The sequence below is a fragment of the Rhododendron vialii genome, chromosome 6a (genome assembly GCF_030253575.1).
Source record: "Rhododendron vialii isolate Sample 1 chromosome 6a, ASM3025357v1".
NCBI classification, from domain to species: domain Eukaryota; kingdom Viridiplantae; phylum Streptophyta; class Magnoliopsida; order Ericales; family Ericaceae; genus Rhododendron; species Rhododendron vialii.
In genome coordinates, this window is record NC_080562.1 from 25,969,212 (window position 1) to 25,996,746 (window position 27,535).

At 38.3% G+C, this 27,535-nt stretch overlaps 2 protein-coding genes across 4 annotated transcripts; both read left to right on the top strand.

Annotated features, from left to right (window-relative positions):
* Window positions 1-14,222: 14,222 nt before the first annotated feature.
* LOC131329971 (rust resistance kinase Lr10-like) lies at window positions 14,223-16,603 on the top strand. The gene is made up of 2 exons (XM_058363423.1): window positions 14,223-14,733; window positions 15,893-16,603. The coding sequence occupies exons 1-2, from the start codon at window positions 14,285-14,287 to the stop codon at window positions 16,419-16,421; spliced, it is 978 nt and encodes a 325-aa protein (XP_058219406.1). The 5' UTR covers window positions 14,223-14,284; the 3' UTR covers window positions 16,422-16,603.
* Window positions 16,604-24,685: 8,082 nt separating this feature from the next.
* On the top strand, window positions 24,686-27,251 carry LOC131329966 (uncharacterized). Of its 3 annotated transcripts, none has more exons than XM_058363416.1 (3): window positions 24,890-25,067; window positions 25,261-26,661; window positions 26,886-27,251. In XM_058363416.1, exons 2-3 carry the CDS (start codon window positions 26,309-26,311, stop codon window positions 26,932-26,934), a joined length of 402 nt encoding a protein of 133 aa, XP_058219399.1. In that variant the 5' UTR covers window positions 24,890-25,067; window positions 25,261-26,308; the 3' UTR covers window positions 26,935-27,251. The 3 variants fall into 3 exon arrangements, 2 of the variants coding, with proteins under 2 accessions (XP_058219399.1, XP_058219400.1); XM_058363417.1 differs by having other exon boundaries at window positions 25,266-26,661; XR_009200899.1 differs by lacking the exon at window positions 25,261-26,661 and having other exon boundaries at window positions 24,686-25,067.
* Window positions 27,252-27,535: the final 284 nt, after the last annotated feature.

Below are 27,535 nucleotides of genomic sequence, written 5' to 3' on the forward strand. Positions count from 1 at the left end.
CCATGCAAAAACATCCATATAGTCTTTTAGGAACTTTACCGATTCGGCCTTTTCATCTGCTGGCAGTGATTCCCCAATTAAAAAGTATCTTTCAGGATCAATCTCGTTGATTTGAATCTTCTCGAGGCCCTCAACCACTTTTTCAGCCGGGCTTCTTCCAACATCCTCGATGGTTGGTTGATCTGGTACTTCTAATGTGTGAACATGGTGGACCTTCGGGGCTGTTTTGATGATGGAAATCAAGCATTGCTGTGCCACCTTCTGGTTTCCTTTAAGGACTTCAATCCCATTTGATCCTGGGAATTTCACCATCTGATGATAAGTTGAGGAGACTGCTCTCATCTTGTGCAACCATGTCCTACCTATAATTGCGTTATAGGAAGAAGCGACATCGACCACTAAAAAGTCCGTTCTCAATACTACTGATCCGGCCCGAACAGGTAACGTCACCTTTCCAAGGGGCCAGACTGCTCCTGCACCGAACCCAATAAGAGGCGTTGTAGACTGTTCTAAGTCTGATTGGGCCAGCCTCATCTTTTTGAATGCATCATAGTACAATACCTCTGTACAACTCCCCGAGTCCACTAGAATTCTTTCGATGTCGTATTCCCCAACTCGTAGGGTTACGACCAATGCATCATTGTGGGGTATTTGGACCTCCGCCAAATCATTATCACTGAATGCCATGCTCTCTTTGCATACATCAGTCTTTCGCCCCCTCTTGTTTCCCAACCGCATCACGTGCTGATCATGCTTAACTTGCCTTTGAAATAGCCTAACCTCACTTCTCGTGTAAGGTGTGGCCAATCCATGTATCATATGGATGACGCCTTTAGGGTTTTGTTCGTAACCCACCTCCATAGCCTTCCCTTTCTCTTTAGGGTCCTCTTGGATAAATTCCTTGAGATAGCCCCGAGAGACCAAATCGTCAAGGTGCCTCTTGTATGTCTCACAATCCTCAGTCATATGGCCCCAATCCTTATGATAACTGCAGTGCTGATTCGTAGCACGTTTTGCATCTTTGTCTTCGCCTAGACTTTGGGGCCATTTAAAATATGGCTGATTCTTTATTCGACAAAGAATCCTGTAAATTGGCTCCTTCCAAACCGTAGTGATAGAAAAGAAGGACTTGGGGTCAGGAGCTTGCTTGTCCTTGTATGGCTCTTTCTTAGCCTGCCCGTACTCCCTTCTGTCTTTGTAAGTCTTGGGCTCTGGCTTATCCACTTTTTTGGCAGGTGCCTTTGGCTGTTCGGCAACTGTCCTGCCATCCTCACGGAGAATGTCATCCTCCATTCTGGCATGTTGCTCTATTCGTTCCATCAATTTAGCCAATGTGGCTACTGGATGTTTATTCAATGATCGGCGCAGCTCTCCCCGAACAGGCAAACCAGTCTTGAAGGTAGCAATCGCGTACTCCTCACTGCAACTTTCAATCTCGTTGAAAGTTTCCCAGTACTTCTTTGCATAATCTCTGATTTGCTCGTTCTCCTCCTGTTTCATGGTGGAAAGACTCTCAAACGTCTTCGGGGCCTTTCTGCTCGTCAAGAACCGAGCAGTGAATTCCTCGGCCAACTGCCTCCATCCTCGTATGGATCGTGGGGCCAGTTTATGAAACCAGGATAAAGCCACTTTGCCAAGACTGGAGGGAAACATCTTGCACAAGATGGAATCATCCCCTTCATGCATAAACATGGCCTGTTGATAATGTTGTATGTGAGCTACGGGATCCGTATTTGTCTCGTAAAGTACGAATGCACCGTGCTTCACTCTGCTCGGCAACCTTGCTTCTTGTAGCCTCTTTGTAAAGGGGGAGGCTGCAATATTACTCAGGGCCTTGCGTGCTGCTTCTCGTGCAGTCACTGTCCCATCCCATTGCTCCTTTGACTTGTGGGCTTCGCCTTGACCCAATCAGCATCAGATCTCTCGTACCTGTCTCGATGATGCTTTCTCGTATCCTCTTCCTCGGGGGTAGAACTTCGGTCTCTGCTCCTCCTTTTTCGTAAAGAAGTCCTTCTCTCTGGTGTTCGGCTTCTACTTCTTCTTCCCCTTTTTCGTGGAGAAGTCTCATGACGCCCTATAGCAGGACTTCTGCTCCTGCTTCTGCTCCTTCTTCCTCGTGAAGGAGCTTTTCTGTATTGTACTACAGCATACCAACTGCCTCTAGAATTTCTTCGAGATAGTCCAGAATCCTCCGGATGCTCCCTAATTCTTTCCAATTCTCTGATCTCATGCTCTCGTTTTTTAATCAGACGAGCATACTCCTCGACTTCTTGCCTCTTTTTATCAAGAACGTCGTCACTATAGTGCACACTCCTGGAGTGTGCGATCGATTCATCCCTTTGATGGGATTTACTCCTTCTCGTGGATCTCGAAGCCGTCTCTCCATCTCCTCTATTTTTGGAGTTATGACGTACGGTAAGGGGGCGGTCCTTACTCGTGTTCCTCCTGTGCCCACCCTGGGGCTTTCTCGGAGCCCCAGGTGGTGATTTGTCCTTTCCCCCATCTATCACATCTTTTGGTTCATGCGGTGTTGCTAGAGTTACTTCCACCATGGTCGTATTTCAAAAGGGAATTCTTTCGTTTCCCACAGACGGCGCCAATTGTAGGGGGATGAAAACAATTGATGCTTCCTATCAACCGGATTGCAACGGCTTATTCGTGCCTCTTCACCGGAACCCTAGCTCGACGTCTGAACCCTAATCTGCAAAATAGACTGGGGGTGAGTGCACCTTTGCCTCTCGTGGCAAAGGCCCTCCGATGCCTTTGTTAGTATCACGTACTAGAAAACTCTACCCTAATTATTAGTAGGAAAGCAATAATGCAATGTATTGCGTACCTTTTACCTCTAGGTTTACCTCTTATTTATAGATTTTGCGTATGCTTGCTGGCCAAGCGTCCGTGTTGCCCTAGGATTCCTAACTCGTATAAGAATCCCAGGATATCAAGGATTCTCGTTTCCTTTATCAGTTCATTACTTTAATCCTTGTAGGACTCTTTTCCATAACAAGCCGAACATCCCATACTCGTTGGGTATCTTTCTCAGATCCTATATTCTTGGGATCTTATTCCTTTACGGGACATGACTATTCTGGAATCTTCCAGAGTATTCCCTCTGCTCCTACTCTCGATTGGAGCTCCATCTTTGTTCGGCCGTCTCATGGCCGAACAGACGGCTTGGACCAGTTACTTCACATGTAACTGGTCATTGAGCCCATACAACCTTCCTAGACCGTTGACTTCTCATGTCACTGGTCCATATTGCCGAACACTTGTTTAGCACGATGACCGTCCTGTCTATATTCAAACTATGGTCCCACGTACCATTTATTCGGATATCAATTGCATTGCTTTCAACCCGTGATCACTCGTATCACGTGCTAGGTTCTTTACATCATCTGTTCGGCTGTATCATAACCGAACAGTCTGCTTGGACCAATTACTTCACATGTAACTTGGTCCAATGTAATCGGAATGTCTCTAACTGCAGAACAGTCAATTTATAGCCATGACTTCTCATATCATTGGCCCTTAATTTGCCGAATAGATTGCATGGATCAATGACTTCCCATATCACTGGTCCATATCGCTTTTCACCGAACTGTTCGGCGGTAAGTCCTGTCATACTTACCACGTGCTCCCGAATATCTCGTGTTCGGCAACTAAATGTATCTTCTCGGGAATACCTCCCTACAGCTTCTTCTACTGGGATTTTGGGAATATTAGTTAATCCTGTATCTAGACCTTGATATTCATGTTCTTCTTGGTTGACTATGTCCGACAACTCAGATAAATTAGCCATTGAAGAACTGGCTGAAGAACTACACTTGAATAATCTGTTCATTGTTTTATTCTTAAAGATTCTTCTTTTAGTAATTTACTCCTAAAGTTTTCTCGTTTAGTATTTTAATCCTAAATTACCATGATAAAGACATACCCCACTTAACACATACCCATAGCCTACTGAACACATACCCTAAGTTTTTTCCCAACCCCTAACTGCCCACCTGGGACTTACTCACGGGGACTTTTACGGATTACTACAGGGTGGCTCAAAGTGGGTGGCCAGTGCAAGGTGCTCGACCGAAGGTAACTAGAATTAATCTACCAATTGAAAATACAGCAGGAATAAAAGAACTAAACGAAAGATCAAGAGGAACAAATCAACTTACAGTTTACTCAGTGTTTAATCCTTCAACAATTTCCTACTTGGCTTATCAGAGGAACAATTTTCCGCACCTTGCACTGGTTCAGAAAAACAAGTAAACTTACAGAAAAATTTTCAACAATTTCCTAATACTGGTGGCCAGTGCAAGGTGCTCGACCGAAGGTAACTAGAATTAATCTACCAATTGAAAATACAGCAGGAATAAAAGAACTAAACGAAAGATCAAGAGAAACAAATCAACTTATAGTTTACTCAGTGTTTAATCCTTCAACATCAATCACTTGGGAAACTCACTATAATGAAAACCAAGACCGAGTCACTTGCCCAAAAATTAATCCTTTATGCTTAGAAATACCTTTAGAAAGATATGATTGTCCTTGTCAGTTAATATTCAGTATTCCCCAAGCCTGCATCCATATGCAACACTTCCAAGACCTTGTCATTCCATACAAAGGCCAAGACATTCAAATCAGCCCAATGACCCTACTAGACCATGGCTTTCTTAAGCAACTCATCTTTACTGACCCAGACCAAACTGACCGAGTCACTAGAAAGTTGGCCATATGTGTCAACAATGTCTTCAATAAACATAGGGCAATGAAATGCCAAGTCCTAATCTCTAGTAAAATGCCCGAATGGACAAACACAGGGAACGTGATATTAGCACAACATATCATGTATCTCTCTACTAATTGGCCCTTTAGCAGGATACATGCACCTATTGATCTTATTGAAGATGAATGCCCGTGGCCATGTTCTGAACCCATTAGAGCTCATATCAGACATCACAGGGCCAAGTCAATTGCAAGTAACCTTGGAAATGAGGATTATTTCCAAGAAGGCAGGTATCATTTAATTTGTGAAGATCTTATTCAAAAAATCAAGTCCACTGATCCCCTTCAAGAAGTTCCATTTATTTTCTACACAAAATTCCAAAACTTAGTCAAAGACTACAAGTTCTACTGGGATCATAACATGAATCCCCTATCCGAAGATGACCAAGCATCCAGCCCGGATTGCCTAGAAATGAATGAAGACAACGGGCAAGATTATTGGGATAATCTTCCAAGTGAAGAATTGCAGAATTTGGACAACATGATGGAGTCCTAGTCAACAACCAATTATCACTTTTGGCCCAACAGTTAGCAGTCAATAATTGCTTTTGGCCGTCTACACCGAAAGCAGCAACAGTCATCAATTATTTATACTTTTGGTCCCACCAGCACCGAAAGCAGGACCAGTCAGTCATTTTAGTCATCATTTCTCCACCGAAAGAGGAAAAGTCACGTGATTGAATTATTTGTAATACTCAAGACCTTAGTCTATAAAAGGATCCAAGAGTAATGTAGTAAGCAGAGGGAATTAGAACCAATTACAGAGTTAATTGAGTCCTTGCTCTCAAGAGTTAACCCAGAGATATTTTAGATACTCTTTTACAAAGTTATTAGAGTTCTGAATATACTCTTCTATCCCAGTTAATTGCTGAGTATCAATCTACTCCAGCTTCCTTTGTAAACCGGTAAACCATTCATGTACTACTGTTTTAATTCAGCAATTGAATTACAGTTCCAGTAATTACTTCTGCTCTTACTTTTGTTCATATCAAGTTATTCTACTATTCATATCATATAACTGCACTATTCACCCACGGATTTACTATTCATAATTGATTCCTTTTCAATTAAACGTTTTATTCAACTTTCAACTTTTGCTTTTACTATTGTGGATTAACTGATTAATTTCTTTAGTCACTTTTCTATAAATATCTCAGTCACCTCCTCCTTTGGGATATCACCTCCCACTCTATATCTCTCTCCTACTCTGATAATACCCATGTTCCTCTACTGTGTCTGTGCTTCCGCCCCCTTTTGGTATCAGAGCCAAGTAGGAAATTGTTGAAGGATTAAACACTGAGTAAACTGTAAGTTGATTTGTTCCTCTTGATCTTTCGTTTAGTTCTTTTATTCCTGCTGTATTTTCAATTGGTAGATTAATTCTAGTTACCTTCGGTCGAGCACCTTGCACTGGCCACCCACTTTGAGCCACCCTGTAGTAATCCGTAAAAGTCCCCGTTAGTAAGTCCCAGGTGGGCAGTTAGGGGTTGGGAAAAAACTTAGGGTATGTGTTCAGTAGGCTATGGGTATGTGTTAAGTGGGGTATGTCTTTATCATGGTAATTTAGGATTAAAATACTAAACGAGAAAACTTTAGGAGTAAATTACTAAAAATAGAATCTTTAAGAATAAAACAATGAACAGATTATTCAAGTGTAGTTCTTCAGCCAGTTCTTCAATGGCTAATTTATCTGAGTTGTCGGACATAGTCAACCAAGAAGAACATGAATATCAGGATCTAGATACAGGATTAACTAATTGGAATATTCCTAAAATCCCAGTAAAAGAGATTTACAAGTCAAGTTTCCTAAATGATACTTTTCGTACGGATCAAGTAGCAAAAACTGCGGAACATGTTTATGCTATTACTAAACAAGAAGAACGATGTTCTCTTCTTAGTCAACATTCAATTAAAAGACACCTCGAAAGAGGATATAAATATATTCATGTAGGATTAATACAAGTAGCTATTAAACCACTTACAAGAAAAGGATTAAATTCCTCAGTATTACTGTCTCTAAGAGATAGCAGATTCACAGTCTATGGTGACAGTTTGTTAGGATTAATGGAGTCAAGCCTACATAATGGTCCAGTCTACTTCAACTGTTACCCTGATTTACCCCTTAGTTTAAATGACAAGAATATTTTAAAAGCATTAACATTAAATATCCAAACTGCAGGGGCAATCACTCAAATGCTAGAAGGAAGTCAGTCCATTGCATTAATCTACCGTCTTTATTACAAATGTATAAAAACTAATTTAAATATTCACGCATTAGTCAAAAGTCCAAAAGACAAAACTGTCCTTATTCAAAGTAGTACAAATGCCAATATTCAAGTACCCAAAACCATTTCCTGGAATGACATCCACTTACCAGCTAGTTGGCTTAGTGACAATGAGAGTTTCCCACAGAAACTCCAGAATGACACGATTGATCTAGACTACATTCAACAATACCGAGATGGTACAGTCAGGATAAGTTTTGATCAACAAAGAACAAACCCTCCCCTAAGAATCAAAGAATTAAGTAGGTCAAATAGCTCAGTAACTATTGATAGATCAGTTACCAAGCCTAGGAAAGACAAAAATCTGCTTGATCCTAACATTAAACTAAAAGGTGTTGAGTCAAGCTCACAAATTAGTAAACCCTGTTATTCTACTCAGTCAAAATTTGAAGATGAAGACACCTCCCAAGGGTCTCCAACTCAAACAGATTTTGAAGAAATAGTTGACCAAAGTTTACTTGTTTTACATAAAGACTTTGAAATTAATTTTGATAAATTATACAAAGAATTTAAGTCTAAAAGAAATAAACAAAAAAGGAAAGACTATGCTAATAAATACTCACAATCTAGACAAGCAAAGATAATTGCTCAATGGAAGAATTTCATGAACGAAATAAGAACTGAAATCTATTTTTTCCAATACTTAGAAAAATATTACAAAAAAGTTAATACAATTACAACAGTTACAAAGAGAAAAATAAATCCTAGTCTCCATAAAGTATCTGGTCAATTCCTTACTGAATCACAATCACATCACATTACTGTACCAAATCTCAGGCAAGAGGTTAATCTTATTAAAAAACAAATTACCAAATTAAAAAAATGCTACAATCAGTTAAAGACTCAGAATGAAGAAGATACTAATTACCAAGATTGCTACCAAAAATGGTATGCTAAAGTTAAGTTAATAGTACGTAATTTCAAAATTGAAGTCAGTGCTTTTATTGACACAGGAGCAGACCTTAATTGCATTCAAGAAGGTTTAGTTCCTACTATGTATTTTCACAAAACAACTGAACAATTAAGTTCTGCAAATGGTAGTAAAATGCAAATTAATTATAAATTACCCAAAGTACATATTTGTCAAGATGAAGTTTGCTTTAGAACTTCTTTTGTGTTGGTCCAAGATCTAACTGATAGGGTGATTTTAGGAACACCTTTTATCTGTTTACTTTATCCATTTACAACTAATCACGAAGGAATTACCACTAAACTTTTTGGTCAACAAGTCATATTTAAATTTTTAACAAAACCAGAATTCCGTGAATTAAAACAAATTCAAAGCTACCCTATATCTCCTCTAAATCAGAAAGCAAATCAACTAAAACACCTACAAAATGAAATTAGGTATAAATTAATTGAAGAACAACTTACTAATGAATCTCTAAGTCAACAAATTGAAAATTTTAAAGAGAAACTAGCAAAAGAAGTTTGTTCTAGCCTTCCTAGTGCCTTTTGGCACAGGAAAAAGCATATAGTAACCCTCCCATACATAAAAGAATTTAATGAAAATCCGATCCCTACAAAATTTAGACCCATCCAAATGAACCCTGAAGTAATGGAAACCTGTAAAAAAGAAATTAATGAATTACTAAGTAATAACATTATTCAGAAAAGTAAATCACCATGGTCATGCCCAGCTTTCTATGTCAATAAAAATGTAGAAAAAGAAAGAGGTGTGCCACGTCTAGTTATTAATTACAAACCATTAAATGAAGTACTAGAATGAATCAGATACCCAATACCAAATAAAAAAGATTTAATCAACCGATTAAGCAATGCAGTCATCTTTTCAAAATTTGATTTAAAAAGTGGATTTTGGCAGATCCAATTACATCCCAATGATAGGTACAAAACAGCTTTTACTACACCTTTCAGCCATTACGAATGGAATGTAATGCCTTTTGGATTAAAAAATGCACCAAGTGAATTCCAGAATATCATGAATGGAATATTTAACCCATTTAGTCAATTCATCTTTGTTTACATAGATGATGTTCTCATCTTTTCCAATTCTATTGATGAACATTGGAAACATCTAAACATATTTATCAATACCATTAAAAATAATGGTTTAGTCATTTCTGCCCCTAAAATTAAATTATTTCAAACTAAAATAAGATTTTTAGGATACGATATTCATCAGTCCACCATCGTACCAATTAGTAGAGCAATTCAATTTGCTGATAAATTTCCTGATGAAATTACTGACAAAAATCAACTACAAAGATTTTTAGGATCTTTAAATTACATAGCAGAATTCTATAAAGATCTTAGGAAGACATGTCAACCACTATTTGAAAGATTAAAAGACAAACCCCCTCATTGGTCATCCCTACACACTTCTATAGTCCAGTAAGTTAAGAAATATGTTAAGACATTACCATGTCTAGGTATTCCTACAGTCAATTCTTTTAAAGTTATCCAAACTGATGCCTCAGATATTGGTTATGGTGGCATCCTCCTACAAAAAGTCAATTCTAGTTTCCCTGAACAAATTGTTCGTTTTCATTCTGGTCTTTGGAATAAAACACAACGCAATTATAGTACCATTAAAAAAGAAATTTTAGCACTAGTCTTATGTATTTCAAAATTTCAAGATGATATATTAAACCAAAAGTTTCTAGTCAAAATTGATTGTAAAAGTGCAAAATATGTTCTGAAACAAGATGTTAAGAACATAGCTAGTAAACAGATTTTTGCCAGGTGGCAGTCAATTTTAAGTATTTTTGATTTTGATATTGAATATATTAAAGGAGATCAAAATTCTATCCCTGATTTTCTTACCCGAGAATTTTTATTTAACAAGTCATAATAGTATCTCATTCATTAAAAAAGTACTTCTCAGCTATTTAAACCCATTTTCCAGCAGCATTCATTATTCACCATACTTACAAACAACCCAATTCTAGTCTTACAATGACAGACAAAAGCAAGACACCAGCTTTACCTACAAGAAACCAGCTTGCACTTCCTCCAGCAGATTGCGGCAACAGGTACCAAGTTCTTGGGCAAATCCCCAAGACCAATTACAGTTCTGCACTTGCATACACTCCTTCCTCTAGTCACACTATTACACCATCCACAATGGATCCCTTTTCTTCAAACCAGTTCATCCAACTAAGTCAACCAAAATTTGCTTACCCAGCAAGCACCACTGAATATGTTCTCAAACCAGTTGCAACCAATTTATTTTCCATTGAACCAGTCCACAAAAATATTCACAGCCCCCTCGAATTAGTCAAAGCCTTTTTTCCTCCGGGTTGGCATTTCATTCCTGCTCACCCAAATAAAACCCTTCTTTTTTACAAAGATATTCTTCTCCACCACAAGTCAATTATAATCAAACCTATTACTGATAGAGTCAATCCAAATAAAGTCATTTACCATTCCCTCTACATCCACAATATAGTCAGTCTTGATGAATGGGGACACCCATCTTTGCTCAGAAATCTCCCTGGTCATCCGATTCAATATAATTACTATGATTATATTGATTCTTGGTTCAAAGTCATCCTCCATGAAAATGAATCATTTACCCACTCCTGGTTTTTCTCATTTGATCACAAATTCAAATCGGTAATTCCGTCTTGGTTCTCCAGATGGTGGCACCAAAATGGAGCCATTCCTGAACTATTACCGATTGAACTTATGGATCAAGTCAACTATTTTTCCACTTTATACCCAACCAACCATCACACTGGTCAATTTCCTATTCTCCTACTATTCATGGCAAAATACAAGGTACCATGGATCTTCAAATGGCGATACAGCATCAATCACAAAACAGTTACTCGCCAGTATTTAGTAAAATGGTGGGGTGCATACAAGCATCATCGCATCATTGAACAAGTCAAAGAAGAATTTCCAGTCAAAGTCCCAACTCCAGTCAAAGCTCCAGTTCCAATTACATAGGTTCAACCGAATAAACAGAAGTCAGTTCTTCCTGAACCAAGTTCACCAACATTTTCTACAATTAGACTTGGAAGTCCAACTCCAAGTTCTCTCATACAGTCAAAATCCAAGTCAAAAACCAAGTGTTCACAGTTATTGATGTTAGCTCAACAATTAATTGCTCAAGCCAGTCAAGAAGAAGAAGATAATTCATCTGAAGAATCAGCTACAGCAACATCTTGCAAAAACCCATATGGGTCTGCTTTTCAAGATGCTCAAGATCCATTTGCCTAAAGGGCATAGTCAATCATTCAGCAGTCAATTATTACTTCTTGCCCATTTTCCACCGAAAGCACCAACAGTCAGCAGTCAATTATTACTTTTGACTATCTACACCGAAAGCAGCAACAGCAATCAATTATTTATACTTTTGGTCCCACCAGCACCGAAAGCAGGACCAGTCAGTCACTTTAGTCATCATTTCTCCTCCGAAAGAGGAAAAGTCACGTGATTGAATTATTTGTAATACTCAGGACCTTAGTCTATAAAAGGATCCAAGAGTAATGTAGTAAGCAGAGGGAATTAGAACCAATTACAGAGTTAATTGAGTCCTTGCTCTCAAGAGTTAACCCAGAGATATTTTAGATACTCTTTTACAAAGTTATTAGAGTTCTGAATATACTCTTCTATCCCAGTTAATTGCTGAGTATCAATCTACTCCAGCTTCCTTTGTAAACCGATAAACCATTCATGTACTACTGTTTTAATTCAGCAATTGAATTACAGTTCCAGTAATTACTTCTGCTCTTACTTTTGTTCATATCAAGTTATTCTACTATTCATATCATATAACTGCACTATTCACCCACGGATTTACTATTCATAATTGATTCCTTTTCAATTAAACGTTTTATTCAACTTTCAGCTTTTGCTTTTACTATTGTGGATTAACTGATTGATTTCTTTAGTCACTTTTCTATAAATATCTCAGTCACCTCCTCCTTTGGGATATCACCTCCCACTCCTACTGGTTCAGAAAAACAAGTAAACTTCCACACCTTGCACTGGTTCAGAAAAAAAACTGCTCAGATCAAGCCCTTTCCGGTCATTTTTTTTGCTGATTTCATGCGGGTACCCTTAAAATCACATTCTGATCACATTGAGCGGCTTGGATAATCGAAATTCAATCGGAAAATGTGAGAAATAGGGAGGTGCGGACCGGAGCTCCGGTTCACACCTCCTGACTTGATCTTGACTGTATATATATATATATATATATATATATATATATATATATATATATATATATATAGAGGAATTTTCAAGTGAGGGATCCCTCATTTTGTTAAAATGAGGGACTTTCATTTCCCGATCAAATTTTGAAAATTCGAACCGTTCAATGTGTGAAGAACTTAATTTTAAGGGTCTTCGCGAGAAATTAGCAAAAAAAATTACCGGGAAGGGCGTCATCCGAGCAGTTTTTTTTGAACCGTTCAATGAAAACTGCTCGGATGAAGCCCTTCCCGGTAATTTTTTTTGCTGATTTCTCACGGGGACCCCTAAAATCACGTTCTGATCACTTTAAGCGGCTCGGATCATCGAAATTCAATCGGGAAGGGGAGTCCCGCATTTTAATAAAATGAGAGATCCCTCACCGGAACCTAACTCTATATATATATATATATATATATATATATATATATATATATATTTTGTTCATTATATTTTGTTCCAATCCAAGATTTTGTAAATAAACGTATGACAATTAGCAAAGCACAACTACTTGTATAACAAATTTCGAGATGCTTTTGGCTTACGAATGTTAATCATTCCCTCAAAAACTGCAGGTCGCTTGGAGATTTTTTTTGGGGGTAAGTGTTGTCTGCCTCATCCGTTTTTACTCATTTAGTGTACAATATGTTATGTTATTGAAATGTTGTTGTAACGTGATAGCCATTATAACAACATTTCAATATCATAAGTATCCCCGCAATCATTGATAGCCACAAATATCCCTGCAACTATAAAAGAGAACTTTTTTTTATCCAATATAAAACCTTTATTATTATTACTGTTGTTATTGCTGTTGTATGAAACATTTTGAGTATTTGCAAGCTTCGTATGAACTAGCCTTGTGAGAGTTGATAGAACCTGAGAGGTTCCAAACATGCGATCTTAATTAGGAGGAAGATAGCCGGTCCTATGTCTCATTCCTTCACCACCAAACTAACCCTTGGGAATGTGAATTTTGTTCAATACCAATACCTAATGTAATTGATTCATAGTTTTCACACTACATTTATAGGCCTAAAATGGGAATGTGAGAAATGTGTCCGACATGTTAGTTAGATTCATGAAAAGAGCATATTAAACGAAATATACTCTATGAGATTAAAAAAAATAAAAAAATTGTTTAAATGATAAATTTAGTCATCTCCTTATCTTGCACTTAACATGAAAAATACTTTTTCCAGATTAAGAGTTTGACGTACGAGTATCTCCACTTTCAAATTGTTACCAGATGTCCCAAGTTCCTTTAATCTTAAAGAATCTCGATCAAAATTAACCTCCCTATTTTTCAAATGTTCCTACTTAATTAAGAAAGGGACGAATTTTCATACTTCTATGGAACTATCTTGATCGACCAAATTTATGGTAAGATCTTGTAAATGCATCTTAGACTGAGTTATAATTTCATACTTCTATGGAACTACCTTGATTGGTTGACTGAACCATATTTATTGCAGATTATTTCTTTCCTGGGTACAAAGTTCATGGGTTCATAATTACAGGTGAGATCTATTCCTTCTTTACTGCCCAAAAACTTTAGAAATACTGTTACACCAAAATTGGGTGTAAACGGGATGAAGAAGGAAAATATGGAAAAATTTAGGCCAAGTTTTGGGATTGTAAATTTAGGGATTAAAATTTTCTGATCCCGTTGGGTTGGGCTGGAAAGGGAAGGGAAGGTACGTATAAGGGGTGGGAATCAGGGATAAATTTAGGCTAAAATTTTCTTGATTTATTTGGGATTCTACACAAAATGTGGGAATGTGAAGCACTGTTTCAAAGATGCACAATCTCATTTGATGTGATTCAAGAACAAAAATTGGCCATTGTATACAATAATTCTAGGACATGTATTGGTGATAATGGCAAAGACCTGGAAGTTCTTTTTGTTTTAAAAAAAAATTATTTATTTGGTTTCGTATTTGGTCATATTTACTTTACCCTGAGCAGGAGGCATCCTTGGAGCAAGAACCATATGTGGGATTTTTTGACTATTGGCATTTTTAATCTATAAATTTAAGAGAAGACATTTATCAATGTTTGATACCATTGAAGGTTTTCTACGAAGTCAGAACAACCTAATGCCGATTAGGTACTCATACTCCCAAATAAAGAAGATGAGCAGAGGTTTCAAGGACAAGTTGGGGGAAGGAGGCTATGGTTCTGTATACAAAGGAAAGCTCCGGAGCGGTTATGACGCGGCAATAAAGATATTAGGAAAGCCCAAATCCAATGGCCAAGAATTCATCAATGAAGTTGCTACCATCGGAAGGATTCATCATGTCAATGTGGTCCGGCTAATCGGATTCTGTGCTACGAGATCTAAACGAGCTCTTGTTTACGAATTTATGCCTAATGGCTCTCTTGAGAAATACTTATTCTCCCAAGAAGGAAGCATCTCCTTGAGTTGCAAGCAAATGTTTGACATTTCTGTTGGAGTGGCGCATGGGATTGAATATTTGCATCGAGGTTGTGATATGCAAATTCTATTGTTAGCCCAAAGGTTTCTATAGAATACCTTATTGATTTTGATGATAACAAAACATATTGGAATTGAAATATAATTAATATTGTGACATTTGGTACTCATTTGAATTCATGTTTATTTTGTAGGATTTGGTTGAAGTACACTAGAAACATTGCTACACCGAATCACTATCTTTAATAGCTAAGATAAATTGAAAGGAGGAAGATTAAGGACAAATCTTCTCCTAACTTCATTGGCTAGAGATTGAATCAAATGGATGAATTATTGGTTTCATGATTTTATATTTCCATCCGCTAATGGAACTTCCCAAGTTACAAATGTCTCAGTGGCAAAGAAATGGAAACTACAATGGTTGATTGGTACCTAAATTGATTCTAACGGCTAGTGCAAGGGATGAATTTGTGTTGACTTGATTTTGGTTCTAACGGCTAGTGCAAAAGAAAAGGAAACTACTTGCATGGGATAATTTTCCAAATATGAGGGCGTGCCTCTAACGTTCAATTTATTCTTCTTGGTTATAAAGAGAAGTCTGACAGAGGAAGCAATTGACAGAACTCTTGAAGAAAATTGCTCTGAGCCATTACTTGAAAATCTATCAATCATACAACTATAATCTTCATCTTGATATACACTCGTGTGAGAGTTCTTATTTTGATCTTCATTGTAAGAGGGAATTGTACACCCTTGTTCATACTTGTGTGAGAGATCTTTTTGTGAGTGGTTTTGAAGAGAAAATCACTTGGTGATTAGGTGTTATTAGCACCGGAGTCAAAACTAGTTGGGTTAGGTGTGACTAGCACCGGAGTCAAAATTAGTCAGAGCGATTGGGGATAGATTGCTCGTTGTAAAGGTTGTCTAGCACCCGTAAAGCTAGAAGATTGTAACTATAGGAGATAGTGCAGCAAATCCCGAGTTGGACACTTGGGGAGTGGACTAGGCCGTGAAGTTGCGGACCGAACCACTATAAATCCTTGCGTTCGATTCTCTCTTCCCTACTCTCTTTACTTTCAGTTTTGCATATCTATATCACATGAGTAGAATAGAATATCATTGAAATTATAATTGTAGTTGAATAGATTGCAATTAGTTTTTTAAAATTCCGCATTATTTGAGATACCCAATTCACTCCCCTCTTGGGTTGCTATTTGGACCAACATCTACATTTTGACATCAAGCCTCACAACATTCTTTTAGATGAGAATTTCAATCCAAAAGTTTCGGACTTTGGGTTGGCAAAACTCTATCCGACTGATGATAGCATGGTGTCTCTTACTGCAGCAAGAGGAACAATGGGCTACATGGCTCCAGAGTTGTTCTACAAAAACATTGGACGCGTTTCGTACAAAGATGATGTTTATAGTTATGGGATGTTGTTGATGGAAATGGCATGCAGGAGGAGGAACTTAAATGCATTCGCCAATCACACAAGCCAAATTTACTTCCCGTCGTGGGTATACGACCAATTCAAAGAAGGAAAGGAAATTGATATGGGAGAAGCAACGGACGAGGAAAGGGAGATGGTGAGGAAGATGGTTATAACGGCGTTATGGTGCATCCAAATGAGACCTAGCGATCGTCCTTCGATGAACAAAGTTGTAGAGATGCTTGAAGGAACCGCTGAAGCTCTTGAAATGCCTCCCAAGCCTTTCTTAACTCCTCAAGAGATGCCAATTGAAGATCAATGAATGAACTTGTGTCTCTATCTATTGAGTTGCTCATTCTTCTACTAGTTGTAGTCATATATTAGAGTACTCTTTTTAGACTATTGCATGTTTGTAGACTTTTTATCAATGTAGTTTGAGCAAAGGTCATGACTTGATCAATAAATATTACTCCATTTAAGCATCTTATGAGAAGTTATTGCTTGTATTACTTGGCTTTCACACTTTTATTCTCTAGCCAATTTGTTAAGGGAGTCTGCGTGCTGTTGTGAACACATATTATGATAGTTTTCAAACAGGAGAAGCTAATGAAATTAATCTAGGAAGAAATTGCCAAGTTGATCCAGTGACTTCATTTTCGGGTGGTGTATTGATCTTTTTGAGATTAGTTTGATATGAATTGAAGTGGCTTTGGAAACCCTCAATATATCCTCTCTCTTTTTCTTTTTCTTTTTTCCATGCTCAGCCTCAATACATCCTTTGTTTCAAGCTACATTTTTATTTTAAGAGAACTAAAGATACAGTTTGTCTTTCTATTTCTATTTTTTAGAAATTTCAGGTAGCATTTATGAAATAGGAGACCGACTTGTTTTTATAAAATGACAAATCGGAAAAGGATTCAAGAGAAGAGACCAAAAAGTTAAAGAAGTGTTCACGAAACTGAATAATTGCATCACCAATAGGAGTGGTGTCTCTAGAAAAATTAAAAGTTCCTGCAAAAATGTATTTTTCATTGTGTAGGAGGAAAAAAAAATTAGAACAGAATTCGTAATGACAATGGATGGAAGAGCATCTCCCCCAGAAATTAAGAACGCCGAATAATAAGAAATTTGAGTTTTAACTGCTCAAACTTCAATCTTCTTTCTTCTTTATTAAATTTGAAGTATGAACCATATTTCAAATACACAAAAAATATATATATATTAATTTGTTTGATTTTCTCAATTTTGACATCTGGTATTGAGTATAACGACTAACTTTTTATTTATTTTATTCGTTACAATGGGCCTCAGAGGTTGCAATCTGTGTTCAAAATTAATTAAGTTCGAAAACTCTATTTGATTTTCATTTAAAAACTACTATTTCCATGAGTCACAATTTGTACACGAGTCTCTTCATTTAAGAGAGTTAACACCAAGAGTTGTGTCTTTTAAGAAAAGCCACGTGGTTTCTAACATCTCATGTACATTAAAATACTAGTGAGACGAAAGGCACGCAATCTAGGCCTATTACAATAACACTTAGCTAGAAGAAAACATTACAATTCACGAGAACTTAGCTAGAAGAAAACATCCAAACTCACCTGGTTAGAGCTTGTTTAATTCGCTATCTCATTTATTTGCTGGAAAAGAAAAAAAAAAAAAAAAGACCCGATGATTTCACAAGTTATTCATATTATGCGCTTATGTTAAGCTGGTGTGCACAAGTTTAAAGCAAATACGTAAATAAACACATGGTAGCCTAACATGTTTAACTTATTTTACAGTTACTTCATTTTCGCGCATATCTTTCTTTCTTTTTGAAGAAACGAAACATATCCGCTATCAACTAAGATATCATACAACATTGAAAGGTTCGCCTGGCCATGTGCGCGGGGGTTGCACAATATTACGAGACACCTTGGAGAAACCAACATAATCAAAATTACACAACATTTCAAAAAAACCCCTCAAACACAACTTTGGTTTGTTATTCTTTTCCTTTGGGTCCTTCTTGACATATAATTGTTGGAGCTCGTTGTTTCCCCTTGTGAGTTTTCTCTTTCTCCGGCTTGATGCTGCTTGGGATCTATTTAATCTTTGTACTGTAATTTGTTTTCAAAGATTAATAATTTTTTTTGTCTTTCAAAAGAAGAAGAAGAAGGAAAAAAAAAAAAACCTTCAAAATATGCTGCAAATCTTAATTTGCCTTGCTGACTTGTTGGATGCACATCACCACTGGGGATGCATCCGTAAGAATCTGGACCTTCCGAATTCCTTGCACATCACCTCAGCGCTTGGATCGCGGTCAATCCTTCTACGTACCATACCAGCAGAAGAAGCAAAAATCTTATCAAAACTCAAACAATTCCTCCACCAAAGCAAACATACAGATTCCTTCACAGCATCCCCATCAGGCACATCCTTAATCTACTTGGCAAACCAATCATTAAAGCCAATAGGCACACCCACAGAAAAATCTGAACCCAGCCTAGATGCCCGGCAAATCCATCGCGCTTCATCACATACAAAAAAACAGATGCTCAATCAATTCTTCCTCATTACTGATAAATGGACATAATGGGTCACCCCTTAACTTTCTCATATCTAACCCCACTTTAACTGCTAAACTATGATGAATAACTTTCCAAATCAACATACCCAACTTTGGGGGCAAATTTAGCTCCCAAACCTTTCCCCACAAATTGGAAACCATTCTACCAGCTCTACCGAATGCCTTCCCTTTAGAGCCAAAAAATAGGCTGATTTGACCCAAAAAGAACCACATGTAAGGACCGGAGGGACACCACACATGCAAACTCACGCAGTGATTTCAGAGAAAAACTCCCCCTGTATATATATTCACACAACGTATACACAAAGATGAAAAAACTCTTCGGGAACCACAAGCCGGTCCCTCTCCGGGAGGCCACAGACCGGCCCCCATGCTCGCTTCACCCTTTCCCTCACATTATGTTACACTCTAACCCTAATAGGATTTACAACTTATATAAAGGACTCCAAGGGTACAAACGCTCAACACCCAACACTAAGGGTGTTACACAAAATAACTCCACCACTATAGGTAGACCCCAACAATCACCCCCTTTACCCAGAGTGGGTAATCGTTGCATTCGTCTAGCCTCTCTAGCAAAGCGCCTGTGTCACTCCAAGTCTAGCTGCCAGCACCTCCTCACCGAAGTACTCCTGCCTGACTGAATGTCAACTTGCAAGACTAGATCTTTCGAGGCTAAATCCGCAGCGCTGTCCGGCTACCGACATCTCCGCCGATATTAAGCACTCCCTCAATAGAGTGTCGCACCACCTTGACCAAAGTGCTCGCATCCTCACAAGACACGATCCGTGACTCCATCTCTCCTCCTGATGCAGCCGCATACTATAGAGAGAATCCAATCACAAAATCCACAAAGGAAGAGATTCTAGCGATGCATGGTCTAGTCTCCATCTCCATTCCTCTGTCCGGAACTTTCGTGAACATCTCTTAACAACCGGTTGCCCGTCGTTTGCAAACTATTCCACACACAAACCGATTCAGTAACCGACATTCCTGTACATCTCAGGTCATGACTCCTCGTACTCCAGTGCCCTTCCTGTGTGTCTCCACAATTGTTGCTTCACCTGTTCACTGTCACAAAAACTCATACTACTTGTCTCGTACTCCCTCCGTCCCAATTTACTTGTCACAGTTCTATTCTAACTGAATAAAAAAACTAGTTATATCTTTAAATTGGCAATGAATTTTATGTTCAATATGAATCTTGTTTGATAGATCTCGATTTGTTCTATAATACAATATTTTCAAAATCACCTAAAACATTATAAATTACAAGATATAATCAATTGAAAAGTGACACGAATTCCTAAAGTGACAATTAAATTGGGACGGAGGTAGTACTAAACATCAGCTCCATCTGTCTGTACTCTCTACAAGCCTGTATCGGTTGCCCATCATCATCCTCATGCAGCCTGAATCACAGCTGCAAATCCCGATGATAGGTCCTCATTACATCTGCCACTCCCAAGGCCTCCTGCCATTCTCAGGTCTTCTCCTACCACTCGGTCCATCCTCGTTCCACTCTAGGCTTTTCCCTGCAACCCTTGATCTTTGATATGTCGCCCATAGTAAGTGCCTGTATCATTACTAGACGAGCTTTCCAGCACCCCCCAAACCGGGATATAACACTCGAAAGAATGTATCCTTGCTCACTAGGTTTCCCACGACTGACCACGACCTCCCATGGCTGTCCAGAACTGATCCCTATGCTGCACCAAGCCTCCTCACAACCCGATTCGTCTCTAAACTTTCGATTCCTACTCAACTAAACATTAGCCACAGCCAAGGAGCCTCCAATCAAAAAATCGACGCACAGTTGGATCTGAAACGTCGAGATAGTCGAAATCGACTACTCACTAGCGAAAAACGGAGTCCGAACAGCTCCGAAAAGTCCAAAAAATCAATCTGGAATATTCCCGGAATATTCTTGTTGACCAAGCAGTTTGACCATTGACCAGTTGACTGCTGACCAACCAAACGTTGACCGTTGACCAGCCACATCATCATTGACCGGATGATGTGGCACTGGGTCCCCTCTGATGACGTGGCAGATGACATGGCACCACGTGGCTGCTGACTCATCACCACGTGGCGCTGATGTGGCATCCTCATGGGATGTGGCACCACATATGCTCCTGCACACGTATGGCACACGCGTGGCACACGCCCAGCACGTGTGGCACACTCCTTAGACTAGATCTCACGCGCAGTCAACAACGAACTTTGACCGGCGCGTACGGGCTACTCCGGCCACCTCCGGCAACGTTCCACATATCTCCGCAATCGTCTCGACGAGACGAACACAACCCCGTGCTCATATCTCTTATCCGACCTCGTTTGATAACTGGGCTTTTCGAACAGTCCCTCGCCTTCACACTGCCGCCTTTGACCGACGATTGTCGTTTACTCCGGAGTCCTCTGGCGACGAGCTACACATATCCATGCTCGTCTTGATGATACGAACACAACCTTGTGCTCAAAACCTCCATTCGATGACTCCTGCTCTGAGCTCCAACGAACAGATCTGTCGCCTCCGCCCGCCACATTCGAATCGCCCATGCAACCTCCTCTGGTGAAAAAACTGGAGGTTCGTGAGCACCCTTTTTTTTTTTTTTTCAAAAAACGAACCTATGGTTTTTCAGTGGCCCTCTTCTTCAACCCCGCTCTGATACCAATTGCTAGGACCAGAGGGACACCACGCATGCAAACTCACACAGTAGTTTCAGAGAAAAACTCTCCCTGTATATATATTCACATAATGTATACACAAAGATGAAAAAACTCTCCGGGAACCACACGCCGGTCCCTCTCCGGGAGGCCACAGACCGTCCCTCCACGCTCGCCTCACCCTCTCCCTCGCATTATGTCACACCCTAACCCTAATAGGGTTTACAACTTATATAAGGGACTCCAAGGGTAAATACGCTCAACACCCAACACTAAGGGTGTTACACAAAATAACCCCACCACTATGGATGGACCCCAACACCACACTTACCTGGCTCCCAAACTAAGTTAACTAACTCAATAACAAGCTTATGCCATTCCATTTTTTGTGCTCCACCAGATCAGCGACTTTGAAATCATTAAACATCGCCTGTGCCGCTGTTTGCACATAAGGATTACCAACATTAGGAATCCATTGAGCTCTGAAAACACTGATCTTACGCCGATTACCTAGCTTCCATTTTAAATCTTTGGCAGACAAATCCCTCCCCTAGAGGATACTTCTCCATTCCCATGAACAACCCAATTTAGGAGAGACCAGCATAAACTCATTTTTTAAACAGTATTTAAAAAAAAAAATTGACTAAAAGACTGAAGACCTCTAAGACCCAACCCACCCTGACTCATAGGCTTACAAAGATCTAACCACTTCATCCACCGAACTCCCAATCGATCTAAAAAAATGACCAAATAAGCTAGGGAATCTAACGGTCCCTTAGAACACTTCCAAGACCCATGAAGATAACAAGACATTGCAAAACCATAAAATGAGATAGAGATTGAATTCGTCTACAGGTGAGCAATCGAATTCGTCTGCAATTAGATACAGATCTCACCTCTAGCACAACAATAAAATGAGAGAATGAAATTCAATTTGGCAAAGCATAACTAACAAAAAAAAAAAAACATGACATAAATTAAGGAATTTCAAAAGAGCTGCCAAACTAAAGGACCATAAATATCCATCAAACAATTAAACCAATACCAAGCCAAGCAAAAGGATTGGCCCTACACAATACTAAGAAATGACTAACGGGTGCAACTACAGGTTGTAGATATATTGCCTAATCATAATTATGCTAGAGCTTATTGACAGACGATAATGAAGACATTAAATGAGCATTTGATGGAATAATAAAAAAAAACAAAGCTTAATCAACCAGGCAATATGAGCACCAAATCATAGATTAGCAAAATATAGGCCAAGATTTCTAAACCACAGCAATAAAACGGAGTAGTTCACAATACATTACGTTCCCAAGTTTCTTCTTTAGCCTCAACATACTTTAGGGGGAAGTCTACAATACACACCCCTTAAAATGTCGTACCATATGTACCTATTTTATGATTCATTCATAACATTTCAGCGTGTTTCGTAACTTTTGTTCTAAAATTCATAACTTTTTGGTAGTTCAATTCGTAACATTTTCATTATGATTCATAACATTTTAGTGTATCTCGTAACTTTTATACGATTCGTAACTTTTTAGCAATACCATTTGTAATATTTTCTCTATAATTCATAACATTTTGGAAAGTGCATATGATACACACCCAAATAAAAGATGTGTATTATAGTCTTTCCTTACTTTAGTATTCGCGTGACAATTAAGTAGATCCTCACCAAGAAGTTGTACTTGCTGATCATCAATTTCACCAGTCATCTTGGCATAGTGTTCCCAAATCAGCCCGGTCAAAAGTGATGTTCAATATATTCAATTGAGTGGTGAGTTACAAATGGGTTGTAAGGGATCTTAGGCCCCGTTTCGGAACGCGAAATAAGTATTTATTTTTTAAAAAGGCAATTTTAAGCTCAAAAATGATGGGCTTATTAAAATATAAAAATATGCAATATGGATCTTGTTTGAAAGATCTCAATAAGATCTTTAATACAGTGTAAAAAAATTGAAAAATTATTTTTCATTTACGTTATTTTTTAGTTTAAAAATGTGAAATAAGTACTTATTTTTTAAGAATGTGGTCTGGAACGGGCTCTTAGTAATGTAAGGGATTTCGTATAGTGTGCGAAGAATATTATATATAGTCCCCCATTGTTTTAGAGTAGAATGGGTGATCACTTAATAACATTTAGAACCTTTTCACTTCTTGCCAAATTGATTTTGAGATGAATATAAAGTTTCCATATAGTGTTGTGTGTGCCCTTGGCAGGGGCATACGGTGGTTCCCAGACATTCTAAGAAGGGACAATTAATAGGCATGTAAAAGTTTGATTGAACGGAACAACATTTTCATTTCACTACATTGACATGACAAAACGTTGACTCTCGATAGGATATCAAACCTAATTAAACGAAGAACTCCCCAACACATACACCTGTACTTTGCACAGGGTAAAAAAGACAGAGTAGTGATGAAGAAATAGAAAGCTACCATAAAATAAAATAAAAAAGAGCATCTACACCTAGAATTGTTTCAGTCACGTTCTATCAAAAAGCTTTTAGCATTCTAATGCTCACATAATTCTCTTGTTCAGATTAGATGCTTAAAATTTCTTGGTGGAGACTGTGGAGTAGGTAGTAGCTCCTCTCTAAATGACAAAATAACATACAATCTCCTACTCAAACTTGGATCATCATCATAACCAATAAAAGAGAACGAATAAAGAAATTAACTTTGTGCATATGCAGTTTAATTTAAATGGAAGCAGCAAAGACCCTCGAGCCCAATACTGTCTAACGAAATTAAGGAGCACAAGATTAATGGAGGAACACAAGAACAAGCGGTTTAACACTAACCACCACTGAATGCCTTTACCATAGAATATCCATTCAAGATTAACGAAATTTTTTCACCGTTCAAAAAAAAAAAAAATAGAATTCACGTGAAAAAGTAATTTAGGCAACAAGGGTGGGAGTGAGAAGTCAAGTGATATAACATTAGTGAGATTGGTGACACACCTTTTAATTGAACATACTAAGGATTAGTAAGTAACCTGCCGTATATATTTTGTTTGGGATGAGACTATAAGGTCACATGCCTAAGGATTTGAAGAAGTGCATATCTTTCTTTTTAGTATTGCTCGCAAAACATTGAACATCTAAGACTATTGTGCATATCTTCAATTCCATGTTCTAGCACCTAGAAACCCTTAACATTTTGTTCCACCGTTTTAATTTAACAGAAATGGACGGAGTGGTGGTTAATTGATTAACGGAAGGATACTATAGGAGTAAAATTGAAATTTATTAAAGTTTGGAAGCCTATAAGACATTGAGTATAAAGTTAGTTGGTTAAGATAAGAAATGGGCATTTCATTTGATCCGGGTTCAAATCTGACTCCCCACTCTCATTTCCCCCCACATAGAATAAAGATCTATTTTCTAGGGTTTAAAAAAAAAATGAAAAGGGCTGAATCGAGAATTCTTGACAAGTTTAAATGTGTGATTAACATTTGATCAAGTTTTGGGTGTTTACAGAGGATATTGCAGTCAGGGTTTAGTTTTTTTTTTTAATATTTCCTTAAAAGTTCTCCCCTAGAGCAGAACAAGCTTCCAAAATATCTTTCCCTTTTCCTTTATCTTTCTTTGTTTAATCGAATTCTTCCCCTTTTCATTGAGGCATTGGATAGCCTTGAGAGAAGCGTTGGGTAAATGGCGGCTATGGAGATGAGCTCCGGGATATGCTTTCTTCTCTTTCTCGTTATCTCAGGTAGGCTCAAGTATTACGTTGTTCCCTTTTCTTTAATGTGTCTCTCTCTCTCTCTCTCTCTCTCTCTCTCTCTCTCTCTCTCTCTCTCTCTCTATATATATATATATATATATATATATATATATATATATATATATATATGTTTGTGCACCGTGTTTTCTATTCACTGTTTGATCCTCATTTATTTGGATAGTGAAGAAGACTCTCAAGCTCCACAAAAAGGGTTTTAAAGGCTGAAAGTTAATAGTAGTAGTACTAGCAGAGCAGGGTTTTCCTTCATCTCTGAGTTTCAAGACAATGTTGTTTTAGTTCACTCAATATCTCTCCACTCCCTAAAATCCCCAAATCACAAGATTTCAGTAAAAAAAAAAAAATGGCAGACTATCTTCCCGAAGATGTGTTAGTCAACATTTTTCACTAGACTAGCCATAAAAACCCTTTTGCAATGCACATCTGTCTGCAAATCATGGCATTCCCTTATCGTAAACCCTAGTTTCATCCATTTCCACCTCAATCGACAGCCTACTCAAACCTATAACAAAGCCCACCACCTCTTGATTGTGCGAACCTGCTCTGATGAAGGCGGGAAAGAGCTCTACTCCCTTAGTCCCTTCACTATGATTACGAAGCATTCGATGAGTATGCCAAGCTCCATTTCCCTTTCAAGAAGGCTTATAGTGAGTTCTATCGGATAGTCAGAAGCTGTAACGGGGTTCTGTAACTCACGGACGATCAACATTCTTATGTGGACAACACAATTCTTTGGAATCCCTCGATTCAGAAGTGGGTAACTCTGCTGAAGCCTAGGGTTACCTTCTCTTCACATGGATCATTCGATCATGCGATTGGCTTCGGCTTTGATGCCAAGTCCAATGACTATAAGGTGGTTAGGATTGTCCGTCTTTATAATTTCTGCTCGAAGGTTCATCTAGAGATTGATTTGTACTCACTGAGCATGGCACTTGGCAGAACATTAGCCATTTGGGTCTTCCTTATGTGTTTAGGGGAAGGGCAATTCAAGCCTATTTGAATGGGGCTGCTCATTGGATTGGAGCGGATATAGAAAGGCAATGCATGATGATTGTGTCGTTCCATATTGGTGATGAGTTGTTTCACAGTATGTCACTAGCAGATGAGATACCATTTGAGCCTTGGTTTCTTAGGCCTGCTGTTATTCAAGGATCACTTTCTATGGTACAGGAAAAGGGGTATAGTTACGGAAAAATTGGTGCATATCGGTGATGAAAGAGTATGGCGTGGCAAGCTCTTGGACTAAACTTCTTGATGTGGGTATTGGTGAAGGAATTGACAGGTTAATTGGTTTCCAAAAGGAAGGAACACTCCTGATTGATGCCCGAGGGGATCTCATATCTTTTAGTCCTGTAGATGTACTAGGAAAGGTGCTTGGAATTCGCTGCAATACAAGCAATTGGTATAAGTTCTCACTCCATACAGATGCTTATGTGGAAAGCCTCGTTTTACTTGGAAGTTCGGAGCAAACAAAGGAAGATGAAGTTGCCTGTGAAGAAGAAAAGGAGGTTGAAGTTGGGTGTGGTGAAGAAGAAATACAAAATATACAAGCAGCAGGAACCAGGCATTACGCACTTCCCAATTAGCCTTAATTCTGTGCATATGCTACTCTTGTCAATGTCATTCCCCATTGTTAATGCTTTGTATTTACACGAGGCTGCAAATGAATGTTGTAGCCATATCTATGTTCCGAGCTTGATATTGATCGATTTTATAAGTTTAGGACTTGTTTAATTTGTAGTCTTAATTGATATTGTGATTCTAATGTTAGGAATTGCTGTTTGTTAGGGTTGTGGTGGGACGACACAGTCAATTTGAGGCTGCAAAGAAAGGTTGAGAAGGGTTGCAAGGAAAGAAGCAGCACGATGTACCTCTTCATCCTCTAGTTCTTTATCTAGTGAAGTAAAAGGAAATAGAAAAAAAGAAAACAAGAAAAAACTTTATGCTCTAATCTTGCTACTAGTTTGCTTAAGGTTTTTGAGAAGGTATTTTTGCACTCTGCTGAGTGTAATCAAGGTGATTGTATGGGACATAGACATTGGTAACTCTCTCTTCACGGGGTTAACTTATGTATCTTACCTTCATGATAATTTGGAATCGTAATCGCATTTGATGCTCATATTTGTCAATGATATCTTTCGCCGTTGTTCATAATGGGTCACGTTTTGTTGCTTTTAGCCTTTTACACTGAAGATATCGATAATTTGTATTAGTATTATGTCATTCCGTCTATGTAAATTTCATTCTTAATGTCATTCTGGCTGCGTAAATTTTGTCTTCTATGCATCCTATGCCCTGCTAAGGCCTTGGCTCTATTGCGAGTAGCTTGTTTGGAGGTAGAAATGTAGAGGCAAAATGACCTCTCTTTTTTTCAAAGTCAAAGACATTTGACGGGAAAAAATGGCGTATGGATAGCTTCAGGATATCTAGTTTCCAAA

What these genes read in the sequence shown, in the direction of transcription:
- LOC131329971 (XM_058363423.1), top strand. Translation starts at nt 14,285, where the DNA reads ATGTTTGATACCATTGAAGGTTTTCTACGAAGTCAGAACAACCTAATG. An exon ending in CGAGGTTGTGATATGCAAAT is followed by an intron (nt 14,734 to 15,892) that starts TCTATTGTTAGC and finishes TTTGGACCAACA; the next exon opens with TCTACATTTTGACATCAAGC.
- LOC131329966 (XM_058363416.1), top strand. Translation starts at nt 26,309, where the DNA reads ATGAAAGAGTATGGCGTGGCAAGCTCTTGGACTAAACTTCTTGATGTG. An exon ending in ATACAAGCAGCAGGAACCAG is followed by an intron (nt 26,662 to 26,885) that starts GCATTACGCACT and finishes GCTGTTTGTTAG; the next exon opens with GGTTGTGGTGGGACGACACA.